General features: G+C 42.0%; 2 protein-coding genes, 2 long non-coding RNA genes and 1 other non-coding gene across 5 annotated transcripts; 2 read left to right on the top strand and 3 right to left on the bottom strand.

The window, feature by feature from the left end:
• Nucleotides 1-2,287: 2,287 nt before the first annotated feature.
• On the bottom strand, nucleotides 2,288-3,049 carry LOC112271940. The gene is made up of 2 exons (XR_002965497.1): nucleotides 3,013-3,049; nucleotides 2,288-2,740 (listed from the first exon to the last, which is right to left on the bottom strand). It is a non-coding gene; the product is annotated as an uncharacterized LOC112271940 (long non-coding RNA).
• A 463-nt stretch (nucleotides 3,050-3,512) lies between these two features.
• Nucleotides 3,513-3,716, top strand: MIR167D (microRNA MIR167d). The gene has a single exon (NR_126877.1). It is a non-coding gene; the product is annotated as a microRNA MIR167d (primary transcript).
• Nucleotides 3,717-5,452: 1,736 nt separating this feature from the next.
• Nucleotides 5,453-8,863, bottom strand: LOC100822858 (phosphoglycerate kinase, cytosolic). The gene is made up of 7 exons (XM_003570060.3): nucleotides 8,703-8,863; nucleotides 8,414-8,610; nucleotides 7,272-7,349; nucleotides 6,913-7,173; nucleotides 6,319-6,636; nucleotides 5,971-6,129; nucleotides 5,453-5,889 (listed from the first exon to the last, which is right to left on the bottom strand). The coding sequence occupies exons 2-7, from the start codon at nucleotides 8,606-8,608 to the stop codon at nucleotides 5,695-5,697; spliced, it is 1,206 nt and encodes a 401-aa protein (XP_003570108.1). The 5' UTR covers nucleotides 8,609-8,610; nucleotides 8,703-8,863; the 3' UTR covers nucleotides 5,453-5,694.
• Nucleotides 8,864-9,332: 469 nt separating this feature from the next.
• Nucleotides 9,333-12,718, top strand: LOC100846921. The gene is made up of 7 exons (XM_003570054.3): nucleotides 9,333-9,782; nucleotides 10,234-10,293; nucleotides 10,505-10,753; nucleotides 10,928-11,004; nucleotides 11,599-11,675; nucleotides 11,769-11,901; nucleotides 12,065-12,718. Exons 1-7 carry the CDS (start codon nucleotides 9,374-9,376, stop codon nucleotides 12,218-12,220), a joined length of 1,161 nt encoding a protein of 386 aa, XP_003570102.1. The 5' UTR covers nucleotides 9,333-9,373; the 3' UTR covers nucleotides 12,221-12,718.
• A 773-nt stretch (nucleotides 12,719-13,491) lies between these two features.
• LOC112271947 lies at nucleotides 13,492-14,066 on the bottom strand. Its single transcript, XR_002965507.1, has 2 exons — nucleotides 13,874-14,066; nucleotides 13,492-13,747 (listed from the first exon to the last, which is right to left on the bottom strand). It is a non-coding gene; the product is annotated as an uncharacterized LOC112271947 (long non-coding RNA).
• Between the last annotated feature and the right edge of the window lie 111 nt (nucleotides 14,067-14,177).

The raw sequence follows: 14,177 nt of genomic DNA, 5'->3' as shown, positions 1-14,177 counted from the left end.
CTTTATCTTTTATACTTCCTCCGTTCTATATCAAGTGACTTAAATTTGTTTAAAAATGGACATATTTATATACTGGAGTAAAATACGTTTAGATACACACTCCCTTCCTGTCATATTAAGTGATTCAAATTTGTCTAAACATGGACGTATCCATGCTTAAAAAACATTTAGATACATGTAATATGTCGTCACTTAATATGAAATGGATGGAATAGATTAGGTTTTGTGATCTGTGTTTTAGGTTTGTCTCGATTGTTGTCCTCTTTCAAAGTGTGCAACAATTGTAATCGTACTCCATCAAGTAAGGAATGTTGTCTCTTGAATGCAGTGATATCAGGATATCAGCTATCCCTAGGTGTCGAGGACTTCTATTTCTCAGGCTTCCGCCGTTTCTTGGGGTCGCTCCCTTTGACATTGACGTAGATCCTGGACATCTTATGCAGGTTCGGGAGGATGTGGCGTGCTGTTCTTTTGGAGCATGTCATGGATAGGGGGAGCTGATTTTCTCCAGGATGCTCGACTCAAACGCTGATTGTAACCCCTCCACCCAGTATAGCTATTCCCTCCGTTTCATATTAAGTGATTTAAATTTATCAAATATATATTAAAGTGTTAGATATGTAATAAAAAATCATTTATTATGAAACGGAGTGAGTGAGTATAATTCTGCGCATAGTACTATTCGATACAAGTCCAACAAACGCGGCCTTGGCTTTTAAAAAAAAATACTTTTTTTTTGCCAATGCACACACCGAGCACACCATGTCGGTGTGCGGATTTCGGAGCTGACAAGTCCTCTCAAAGATCATATCATGATTCCATAATTAGTCAAAGTTTGAGGATAGCTGACCACATTTGCCACGTGGTGACACTGCCGTGCCGAGAATTTCTTATAAAGGGCTCTAACCTTACTTCCGTAAGCCCTGTGGTACTAATAGTTCGGATCAACACAGAAACATCTCGTTACTAGTACTAGCCATTTCCCGTAAGCTATATTGGGCCCCGCTGGATTCTGTTTTGGGCCTCAGCCTCGTGACCAAGGTGCACTCGACGGCAGCCCAAGATACTGGCAACAGCCCAGCCCAGGTTCTTGCCGGTGATCACCAGTGTTCGAGGACATGTACAATGTTTCATAAGACGGTTTTATCTTAGTCATTTCACGTCAATTAAAAAAGATAACAAAACATGTTGTACAGTGAGTTATCTCTTAGTGTTATATTTTCAAATTAATGTTTAGATGAATGAAATTAACTAAATAAATGCTAAGAAAAGATGATATCTAGTACAATGGTAAATTTGCGTTATTTTTGCCTTATCATTCTTGTGAAGAGATCATCTCTTAATTAAGAGAAGGCTTGTGACTTTTCTTCGTTTCTCTCTCTTCCACATCAGATTTTATCCTATGTGGCATCGCTAAGAAAAGGTTGAAGTCACCCCATTGTACACGCCCTGATAAAATGCTTCACCGGTGTGCTGCATGCTTTTAGATTAAGTTGCCAGTGTTCACCAATTGTTTGATGAAATATTGGTCTGATGCTCAGTTTGAGGTGCCAATACATGGAAAGAGGACTGGATGTTTTGCGTTGTTGAGTATTGGCTCAACAATTTGTTATGAAAAATTGTGCTCCAAGCCTCCAAATATATATGAGGGACATTCATTTTGTAAGTTCTCGTGCTCACAAGAAAAGGGTGACTAGTATGCTTGAAGTCTGCAAAGATTCTAGGATCATGTGTGGTCAGAAATTTGGATGATTCCAAGATATGGTTTTTGTTTCTTTCATTAATCTGCTGGTAGTATTCTTTTTTTCTGAAAGAGAGGGTTCACCTCCGATTTCTATTAGTATTAGAAACCATAAAGTTTCTACAAGTAAGAGTTCAGCAGGAAATAAAAGGTGGTAGTAGCATAGGTGCTCAAGGGAAAATAAAAAGTGTTGTAATCTGCAGAGTACAAACAGCAGCAGAAAGAGCCTAGAAACAGCACACTAGCGGCGCTGGACATTTACAAGAGTTTCTGATGTGTTGTTCGCTGCGACTTGGTTGGAAATATAATGTCTTTCTCGTCTGTCCTTGCAAACGATATTTAGTATGCAATGGTATACTTCCCACTCTAGCGTCTCGAAATTTCATGTTTTTCTTTCCTTAGCTCAAACTGAAAAAAAGTGCAGTCTCAAGATATGTTTTCCTAAGATGAACGAAGCAACACCTAGAGTCATATGTCTTCGAAATGTCAGCTAATTACTAAGATGAGAGTAATTTTTATTTCTGAAGAATAAGAGCACAAATGTAAAAAAAGAAAAATTATCATTGCAGAACACGTAAATATGAGGATCGACCGGACGAGGATCCGGTAAATCTATCAAGAGTTGATTGAAATCTATTTGATTTGATTGCATTTTTAATTGCTAACCACATTTGCCAACATTTGCCATGTGGCGATCTATCAATCCTGAGGTCGCGTTATAAACAGCTCTAACAGTACTTCCGTAAGCCGTGTGGTACTAATAACCCCAATCGACGTCGAAACAACTCGTCACTGGTAGGGTTATGTAGGCATGTTGGGCCACGCCGATGTCAGTTCTAGGCCTCGGCCTCGTTAGCAAGCTGCATCTGGCGGCAGCCCAAGGGACTGGCATCTCGTGTGTTTTTTTGCTCCTGACGTAGTCCGCGGCCTGGCAAAGCACTTCCTCAGTTCCTCTCGACGCTGCTGCAGGTTGTTCTATACTGCAGCCGCTGGGGCAGGCTGCAAGTGAGAAAATGCTGAAATCATTTGTGGGCAGTATGTATTTTTGCAGTTCATACCATATTTGAACTACTTTGTCACCACTAAACACCCAATTACTGAGTGATTGTTAAGTTTAGGAGAGAAATTTAAAGTAAACGGTGATGATGTTTCGTGCAAAAAAATGGCGACGTAGTGAAAGTCATGGCCTTGCAACTTGCATCCTTGATAACACATAAAGTAGAGCAATTTCTTAGGTTCACAACATATTTGAACTATGTGTACTTATTTACCTAAAACTTCATTATAATATTTGTAGAGGCAATTGCATCAGACGTACACAAACTTGCAAAATGCAACGGAGTAGCCCGTAATCTTAGCTGAGTATAGCCGTCGTGATTAATTTTTGTTTTAAATGCTCTGCGACTTCGGGGCCAAAAACCTGAAGACTGCTCCTGTGCGATCGTTTCATTTCTGAAATTGAATCATTTTTGTTTTCACCTCTCCCTGATGATCTACAAAAAAACAAAACAAACCAGAGTGAGCGGCAAAACGGCAGTGTCACGAGGTGTGGGCAGCAGGAGAGGGGCCACCCTTTTGCACCAACCAGCATGCACACCCCTCGTGCCATGGTTTTGTCTCTCCTTTAATTCTCCCACTGCTAAATCTCATGAGACATACAGGTAGATCATGATAGGTACATGCAAGCCAGTAACCACTTTGTCTCTCTCCCTCTCCCTCCTCCTAGCTCTCTCCATCGCCATCTCTTCTAAGAATAAACAGCTAGATATCATGGACGGCTCAATTTGATGGTGTGAGAGGTTGAAGCTGCCAGCATGATCTGATCACCGTCCAACGTAACCGAACACATGTCGATCGACTTCCGATTGCGCCGGTTATCTTGGTAGGAATATATATATATGAGCTTCCATTGCAAGGGTTCTTCAGATCATGTTGCAGCTTCACTCTCTCATCACCACCGAAAGATCCAAATTAAGGAGATATTGTGCAGGTTAATTCTCCTCTTGTTTCTCTCTTGTGTAGCTAGGCTGTCAGTTTTGTATGCATGGAATGAAGGTATGGGTTTCGCTTATCCCCATCTATTTAGTGTAAATTCCTCTTCTTTTGGTTATGATGTTTCGCATTTCTTAAGAGGTTTTACATCATATATTTAATCCTTTTATCCCAACCTAGCCTGGAGTTTAATTAAGTATTTCAATCTGATTTTAATTAAATGTTTCCAAGAACGATAAATCTAAGAACAAGGTAAAGAATGAAAACAATCATCAATTTGCCCACACTCACGTTTCAATGCTTTTTATTTCATATCCTAATGAGATCAAATCTCCTAAAGTTCTGCCTAACTTTGTTCTAATTCTCTGGAAATTAGAACAGACATGCTGTGTCTTCACTAACATTTCTTCCTATTCGAGTACTAGATTTGCAGTGTAAAGCTCCGCCAAAAACAAATTTAGTGGTGCGTGGGAATGGTAATTAATCATAGTAGTATCATTTAACATGCCTCCACATTTTGCTGTAGAATGGAAGTTACAATTTATGATTCTCAAGAGACAAAAAAAACTGAAATTTATATCAAGTACAGAAAATACAGTAATTATGACGAGTATAAAGAATATGTTTTTGATAACTGATATGCCGGCAAATGATAGTGTAAAAACGGCATGATGTAGGAGAGAAAACTACAATGGGGAACAAATTAACCAACTGCGATCATGTGCAGTTAGATTCCTTGCCTCCAATCATGCAACTCATACACTGCATTATTCACTAATAAAATCATATAATATGATTCTGATGTTGGTTCTTAACAGCGACATATCATCATGCCACTCCTCTAGCTAGGGTCTAGGGCCTCTAGGCTCCCTGTTCAGCCACATTAACGAGCACCGTGGAGGCCAGGGGCTAAATCATGATGCGTCATGAGATCAATTAATCTGTCTTCTAGAACACGCATCCAAATTAATAAAATGCTGCTTCATGTAATTTGTACTTAAAATAAGAGCGACCGGAATGTTGATAAAGCTACAGAACCGCCGCCGCAGGAAAACTGCTTTTATTCGTACTCCTAAATCATGTTTTTGTCTAGTTGATTAACACTAATGCTGCTTCAGTAATGCTTTGTCTAGTTGACATGAAAAAAGGAAAGGAAAATGCCCACAATTGGTTTTTTTGTTCATTACGTTAGCTCTCTAGTATCCTTTATTTGTTTGCCCTTTCTGTGGATTATTTTCATCCAAATATTTCCTACTTTCTTTACAGTTAGGCAGCTTGAACTGTTAGTGTGCCTGTGCATTCAGAAAGTGGATGAAAACATCAAAGTTGACTAATTAATGGCCATATGCTTTTGCATTGTCACGACTCACGAGGAGTTAATGGAGGAAGAAGAGGCATACAAATTAAAATGCCTAGGGAAAAAACCAATTCGCAAGTACAAATTGATGAACTGCAATCTGAAGTATATTTTCATTTTGACCGGGTAAGGATATTTTGATTGGAAAGATCATTCGACGCATTGTGTGTGCAGGAGCAAATTTTCCCCAAGGTCAGAGACAGTTCTTACAGTTTTGATTAGGCTTCCATAATAAGTAAGGCGATCCTAAAAGGAACAAGACCACAGAGGATTAGGTGCAATTCTCAGTCTTTAGGTCCCTACAGTTTTGCTGTAACTGATGTATATTATGGTTGTATGCAACCCACTGATGCACCAGATAATAGTAGAAACGCCAGCAAGAACGTGAAATAGAAGGCCAATACACATTCATGGGGAGATGCTAGTTTCCGATCACTTCACTCACAGGAGGAAGTCGGCAATTATTCACGACTCATCTAGCAAAAATTGGCGACAAGCCTATATCAGGTCCGCTGAAACATAACGTTTGCAACTTCACACCGAGGTACGAAACAAAGGGGGCACACAGCAGGCTGATAGGCACAATCGAATTAACAAAAGCAGCTTATGCCTCATCGAGGGCAAGAACACCCGGGAGTGGCTTGCCTTCCAGCAGCTCCAAGCTAGCGCCACCGCCAGTGGAAATGTGGCTCATCTTGTCGGCCAGCCCTGCCTTCTCGACAGCAGCAACGGAGTCACCGCCACCAATGATGGTCGTGACACCCTTCGCAGTAAGCTCAGCCAACTGTTTAGCAATAGCCTGAGGAAAGACAAACTGTACTAAGCAACAATGGCAGAAACGAAGAGATGATACATGACATAACATGAGATTTGTACTAACATCAGTGCCTGCTGCAAACTTCTCAAACTCAAAGACTCCCATAGGTCCGTTCCAGATAATAGTCTTGCAGGTGTCCAAAGCTTCACTGAAAGTCTTGATGGCATCTGGGCCAACATCGAGACCCATCCAACCATCAGGGATGGCAGAGGCAGGGACAACCTGTAAATGATGTTAAGAGTGAGCATAAGCAGGTAGCTGAAGACAAATTTACTTAGCATGTAGTAAATACTTTTGTGCATGATGTCAGTTGCAGGACAAATTACAATGAGATGATTTTTAACTAATTTCAGAAAATAGCATGCTCTCAAAAGGACCAATCCAAGGTGTAATTGTGTAAAGTGAACAGACCTTGCTTTCAGCATCTGCTGCAAACTTGTCCGCTACAACGACATCAATTGGAAGCAAGAGCTTAACACCCTTCGCCTTTGCGGTTTCAATTAGTGAAGTTGCTAGTTCAAGTTTGTCTTCCTCCACAAGAGATTTTCCAACAGCTAACCCCTGTGCTTTGTAGAATGTGAAGATCATACCACCACCAAGGATGAGGATATCAACCTTCGCCAGCAGAGACTCAATCACACCGATCTTGGATGAGACCTTGGATCCACCAACAATGGCAGCGAATGGCTTCTTTGGGTTGGCAACAGCTCCAACAAGATAGTCAAGTTCCTGGGATAATTAAAATATTAGTTGCACTTTAGTTTTCTAAAAAATCTACATACGCATCTTAACTTATCACCCAAAGGTTGCAAACTGAAGACAGCGAAGGAATCATGTTCTAGCCAACTTGTGCTCTTTAAAATTCTATTTCATCTCCTGTCTCCTACGATTGAATGAACTGCTTCTTGGGGTAATACCTTAATCTAAGCATGAGCTAACTACAGGAAGATGAATTTATGATTTCATGCAAATAATGAGCAGGAATGAGATTTATTTCAGCTATACCTTCTGCATGAGGAATCCAGCAACAGAAGGCCTCAAAAACTTGGTTACGCCCTCCGTTGAGGCATGAGCTCTGTGTGCTGTGCCGAAAGCATCATTTACATAAAGGTCAGCGACAGATGCAAGCTTCTTAGCAAACTCTGGGTCGTTCTTCTCTTCCTCCTTGTAGAATCTAACATTCTCTAGGAGTAGAACACCACCATCTGGCAAAGCAGCAGCCAATTTCTCAACTTCCTCACCGATGCAGTCATTGGCCATCACAACCTATTTACACAAACATAAACAGATGTAGTGTAAGTGAACTTAATCTAATTCAAAGAGATAACTGAAATAATCATGAGCTTCTATCTTCCATAACATACATCAATTCCAAGGAGCTCAGACAAGCGTGGAACAAGAGGCTTCAAGCTGAACTTGGGGGTGACACCTTTTGGGCGGCCCTGGAAATTACAATTATGAGTTACATCAGAAAAAAGAACACACTTTGTACATTGGCAACAGTTTTCCTTGTGTTTTTGATCATCAGATGCCAAGCGACCTAACTAACTTTTCTACATAAGATAATAAACTAGCCTTGATTTGAACAATAAACTTCTAATTCAAAGACCACAGCCTAAAGTTGATTGTTGAGGATGCAAAATCAGGTGCAAGCAACACAATTACTCATGATACAATAGAAACTGTTTAGTCTGAATAGTTGTAAGCTCAGTACACTACCGACAATTATCATCATGCGAAAGGCTAAAAGGGTAGCAGGAACAAAAATAATCGTATCATTCCATCTAATGTTGGAATACTATTTTTGACATGCTATCGAGACAACATCAAACAAGAATGCTCTGTATGTGACATGTGAAGTGTGGCGGCACAAACAACTTCAAAATAAGAAACACTAAACCATCACAATTGATGGAAGTTTATTTTTGGCACCTATCAAACAAAAGGAAAGTAAACAATGAAATTTGTTAAACAGAAAAGGGAATTGCGGGGGAAGCTGGACAGGCACATTCTTGAATTTCAATCGCCTCAACTGAGATATAACTACTTATCATCCCAATTCATATAATAAGTGAGGTCCATTACAGATTATCCACATAACTGTACTAACTAAAATTAACAGAACCTGTCCAACCGTACACTAATTATAGGCAGGTCCGCACGTAGTGACCTAAGGGGTGCAACCGTGCAAGGAGACTTGCTTACATATTTACATAGAACAAAAATGAACCACCTGGGCCTCATGTTCACATCCTCGGTAGAAATAAATAACTAACGCAAAAACTGTAGCCACAGGCGTAATGTCCCTAAAGCTCCAACAAAAGTTCAAACCAGTTTATATCCGCTGATCTAAAATTCTAAAATGACTCCAAAATTTGCACAGAACCACTCGATCTTATCCAGTCCTCCCAGAAATCGCAAATCCAACCATTAGCTTCTTATTAGTATATGCAGCATGTCACGGATCAATAAGCACAGCGTGGGTAGGTGGGGGCGAGGTGCTCACCAGATGGCTGGCCAGGATGACCTTGGCGCCCTTCTCGAGAAGGAACTTGATGGTGGGCACGGAGGCGCGGATGCGGGTGTCGTCGGTGATCTTCTGGGCGTCGTCGAGCGGCACGTTGAGGTCGGCGCGCACGAACACCTTCTTCCCCTTGAGATCCGCCTCCCCGAGGGTGCCCACGCTCCTCTTGGTCGCCATCCCTGCAAGGCCAACGAAGCATCGATCAAACCACAGCCCCGCGAGGTATCCACCGGCGGCGGCGGATCCGGGGCCGGCCGGAAGAGAAACTCACCGTGGAGAAAGGGGAACCGGATCGAATCGGCGGCGATCTGGGCAGGGGGGATTGGAGTGAGAAATGCGAAGGAAGCTTTGGATGGATGGATGTGGCTACGCAGGCCGGGCGATCCGGGGTTTCTTTATAGAAAGCGGAGGCGTGGCTTGCGAAGGGGAGCGAATATTCGGTGGGTTTGCCCGGGTGGTGTTTCCGTGACATGTGGGGTCGGTGTACGTGGGACCGCCTGGCAGTGGGTGAGGGCGGTTTATTCGGGGTGGTGTTTGGTGTGTGTCTTGGAGCAGGGGTAAGAGGAATGCGGCGCCTGCGGGTTCTCGGCCCATGGATTTCCTACGGACGGTCTGGATTTGATGGTTTTGGAGCGGCGGGGAAAGGAAGGGAAGCTTCTGGAATGGTTGTGCGTGGAATTGGAAATGACGAGGCTCGCTCGTCTTCTTGCTCCGACAGGCCGAGCTGGGAATGCCGAGTGGATAGCCCGAGAGGCTGTTGGGTCTGGCGAGCTTGAGAGAAACTGGGCCAAAACTGAAAACAAAGGCCTGCAATGGGGGAGTCTTTATGGGCCCTGCACAAATCGGCCCGGCCCAGGCAGGCCCGACGACTGGCAGGGGAGGACGCCACGTTGGCAACGACGGTAAGAGCAAAGCGGAGCTCGCACCTCCGAGACCGCACCAATGGCGACCACCTCTTGGCCCCCGCCGCTCGCCTCCACCGCGGCCAATCCCGCCTCCGCCCGCGGCCCCTCCTCCAACTCCAAGCGCTTCCTCCCCTTTCCTTCCCGCCGGCCGCGCCCCGGGCCCGGACCCGTCCCCCGCCTCCGCGCGGGCTCCCTCAAGGAGTGGCGCGAGTTCGAGGACGCCGTCGAGAGCAAGGACCTCTCCCGCGCGCTCCGCTTCCTGCAGTCGGTGGAGCCCGCGTATTCTCCGTCAGAGACACAGGTGGCGCTGCCCGTGCAGCCGGGGCGGGACTGGGAGGTGCTGGACGCATGCATCGACGCCGACGACCTGCGGCTCGTCGGCCGGGCCTACCAGTTCCTCTCCGACCGCGGCCTCCTCGCCAACTTCGGCAAGTGCAAAAACATAGGTGAATTGTGATCTCTCTTCTGTCGTGTCTTCTATGTGATAATTGAAGTCCCCATGAGGGTTTTGTTATGCAAAACTATTATCCTAATTGTTCAATTGCCTTCAAATTTGGACCTGGTTGGGAACTCAGTGTGTTAGCTGTTGCCATGAGCCTATGATGTCTGCAGGGTTCTTGGTAAAATCCAGCATTCTAGCTTGTATGAAGTCCCTATAGAATGCAAGGTTGCAAGCTACTGTGAAGTTTGTGTAGGAATTGGATGCAAAATCACGGGCTAGTGATGATTCCATGTACTGATTGAGTCCCATCGAAGGAATTCTCTTAAAATTTGGACGTGTCTTACAGTTTATATAGAGCCATGCACTCATAATTTTGCTTTATTCAAACTGCCTTTGCAGATTGATAGTTATACCCACTGACCATGACCAGTGTATATGCATTGCTTTTGCTGCAGTTCTGGAGGGACCAAGAGAAGTGACGCCAACAATTTTAAAGGAGATGACGGGCCTGGAAGGTGAGAATTGAGGCAGTATTCCGTTTCTTCTGTACTGTTCCTTATTAAAGATCGTAGTAGATCTGTGCTTCTCTTCTTCTTTTTTTGTCAATGTCACACTGCACTACTTCTTTCTTAGCAATGGATAGGTTAGATAGGCCGAAACATCAATTCAGAAGGACTTTCTTTTTCTTCTGTACCTCTTATCTGCTTCACATATTATTTTTGTCAGCTGCAAAGCTTGCGCCGAAGAAGTGGGGTCTCTCAGGAAAATCTCCTTATGTTCTGGTTACATTTCTTGGAGGTGTATCTTTTCTACTAACTCAAGGCATTGATGTCCGGCCTAACTTGGCTGCCATATTGGCATTAGCGACAGCAGATGCACTTTTGCTTGGTGGTACTTGTGCTGCACAAATATCATGTTTCTGGCCTCCATACAAGCGCAGAATACTTGTACATGAAGCAGGCCATCTTCTTACAGGTATTCCTTTCCTTAATTTCTCCCACCTTTTATATCATCAAGTTCTTGTAATCGATGCAACTTTGGATGGTGGCTTTCATTTGCTAGGATTTCATTCTGTGATCTGTATAACATCTGACTTCTGAGACAAGTTTGTTATCCTAACATTTCTTACTTCCATTGAACTTTGTTTAGCTTATCTAATGGGTTGCCCTATACGAGGAGTCATTCTGGATCCATTTGTGGCATTGCGAATGGGCATTCAAGGACAGGTACAACTTTTACCGGTTTTCATGTTGTGATTATATTATGTATTTATTGTTCTTATTGTGTTTTTATGTCTACTATCTGATGAAGCATTGCACTTTCTGTCATCAGCTTGCCTTCTCCAAATTTTACCTTCAATCTACTTAAAAGTTACTACTGTGCTACTGGTATTGCTAGCAAGTGGTGTAACTGAGTTCAATTTGCCCATGTTTCTACATACTTCCTCCGATCCATAAAAAGTCTCGCCCACTTAGTACAAAATTTGTACTTAGTACAAAATGGGCGACACTTTTTATGGATCAGAGGGAGTACCATACTATGAAAATTACAAGTATTTTGTTATCAAGTAGGATTTGGTTACAGTTTCAGAAGTCTTTGCGTATTTAGGAGGCATATATGTCTAACTGTACTGATAACTGAGACTTCAAGAAGATGTCTCGTATAAGAATATAGGATTAGATTTCCTTGCTTTGCATTGTACAGTTGTGGCACATTCCTTTAATATGTTCTTCTCTCTGAGGGATCTTAGATTTATGCCTTTCATAGAGATCTGCATTTAATTACAGAGATCTCAAGGGTGTTATTTCATACCTCTGCAGGCAGGGACACAGTTCTGGGATGAAAAAATGGAGAAAGAACTTGGTGAGGGTCATCTATCAAGTACAGCATTCGACAGGTACGTTACTAGGTAATATGTTTCAATATTGGTGGTTGGAGTTCTTCTACAACATTTCTGTTTGTTTTTTCTCAAGCAAGATCTTGATTGCAGATATTGCATGATTCTATTTGCTGGAATTGCTGCAGAAGCACTTGTATATGGGGAGGCAGAAGGAGGAGAAAATGATGAGAATTTATTCAGGAGTCTGTGTATTTTGCTCAATCCTCCGCTTTCTATTGCACAGGTCCATATTATTCTGTTGTATGTCTTGCCTACTAGTACCTCTGTTTCAAAATATAAGACGTTTTGGTAGGCCAAAATAGTCTACCAAAATGTCTTATATTTTGAAACAGAGGTGGTGCATTTTAATCAAAACAGCCTGTAAATATTTATCTGTTGTTTATCAGATGGCAAATAGAGCTCGCTGGTCAGTGATGCAATCTTACAACCTTCTGAAGTGGCACAAGAAAGCACATAGAGCTGCCGTCAAAGCGCTTGAAAGTGGACATAGTCTCAGCATCGTCATTAGGAGGATAGAAGAAGCAATATCTTCCGACAGATAGTTGGACAAATGCATCTCTCACACACCTGCTACTACCAATTAAGGTTTTCTTACATCTCTCAGCAAGTGCAAAGAAGTCGCACATAAGAAATCTTGGTACATATTGAGACAAGAACTAAAATTAAGCTAGGAATGCACATTAATCTTCAAAAAGATTATAATCTTTGATGTGGGTGAAGGAGGTCAAACCATGTGATCCATATATAGTCGGATCAATTTCCATGGAGCTTTGCAAGTTGGGAAGCAACCGTGTGGTTAATGTTGTTGCATACATGTATATATATAGGAGATCAATTTTTGTTGTGAGGAATGTTTGCGCTCTTCATGAATCATGAATATAAACATGTGTACTGTAGAATAGAAATGGCTCATCAGTTGCTGTGCAAAAGGGCACCCAGATTGTTCTCTTCCAGTAACATAACACGGGACTGTATATTTTCCAGAGACCAGAAAGTACTTATTTGACAGTTGATCATTCATCTTGTTTTTGACAGGTCAATATTTGTTCAGTTGTCTGGAACCAACTTTTGTTTCAGGAAAAGACAGATCTTTCTGGCCTGACCTTTAATGTGCAACACTCAAGTTAGAAATGATTTATTTATTTATTATGAAATTTTCTTATTTCTTTCTATAATAAAAAAGAGAAAAAATTATGCAACTCTCCAGCATGCTGCTGTGTTAGAACAATAGCAAAAATCAGGTCGACAAACCAAACCATCACACTATTGTTTGCATATATTCCATTACAACAAAGGTGGGGAAACATACAATTACAAACTATCGAGTCATCAAATATTCACTAAAATCATTAATCTTGAACTTTTATTAAAAATGAGGATATATAACTAACATACAATTCACTTCATTTGTTTCCCAAGTTTTGGCAATATCATAGCAGAAACACAAGACTGTCTGCTTATAAGATCGTAAAACACTTATTTATCAATTGTTTTAATAATACTCACTCCGTTACTAAATATAATATCCTTGTAGTATACTTATATGATATTTTAAATGTTACTAGTAGTACATTTTTTATAAACCTGGTCAGACTTGAAAAGGTTTGACTTAAAGACAAGATTAGAACATTTTATATTTAGAAACAGAGGTAGGGTTTGTTAAGTTATCTTCAACCGACCTTTTTTAGACAAAAAGACCTTTCTGGCCTGACCTTTAATGTGCAAGCAAGTTTAGTGTTCAATACTTGAGTTACACAGAGATTTTTTTTATGCAACTCTCGAGCATGCTGCTGTCTCAGAACAGTAGCAAAAATCAGGTCGACAAACCAAACCATCACATTATTGTTTGCATACATTCCATTACAACAAAGGTGGGGGTTTCTAGCCGTCCCTGCCTTCAATCGGGCGTCTCCCATTGCGACAGTGGTTAGTACATACGCATTGTAAGTTAGAATTGCATTGCCCGTCTCTGAAGTGCTCCATCAGGCAGGAACTCTTGCACTTGAATTCGAGGCACTCGATGTCCCGGTAATACTCGCTGGGCCTTTCGCATGGCGTCTTCTCCTTACCTGCTCATCAGTTAATCAATCAACACCCTAATTGTCAGTTTATGAATTGTATACAAAAAAATTTAGCCAATTAGGTTAGGATAGGTGTCGGGTTAATTAACATCTGTGTGGTAATTGTATTATTACCAAAACCAAAGGTGAGGAGGAGGAAGAAGCAGAAGGCGGTCGCGGCAAGCTTGCTCCCCATGCCTGAATCAGTAGTGAATGAAGGTGACCTGGGTTTTGGTGGGTGGACAAGAGTTATGAGAAGGTCTAGGTGTCTATTTATAGCGCTCGGGGGTCAAATGTGCTTGTCCTTTTTTTTGGCAGATAATCATGTACATAAATACCATTAGTGCGTCGGGAATCAAGATAAGCATGTCCATTAACATTGTGCTTAACTTAGAGCAAAGATAACAGTACAATCAGCTACCGGTGCAGTAACTAGTAT

Source organism: Brachypodium distachyon, chromosome 3 (genome assembly GCF_000005505.3).
Source record: "Brachypodium distachyon strain Bd21 chromosome 3, Brachypodium_distachyon_v3.0, whole genome shotgun sequence".
Taxonomy (NCBI): Eukaryota; Viridiplantae; Streptophyta; class Magnoliopsida; order Poales; family Poaceae; genus Brachypodium; species Brachypodium distachyon.
The sequence above is the reverse complement of the archived record's forward strand: the minus strand, read 5'-3'. Positions and strand labels throughout refer to the sequence as shown.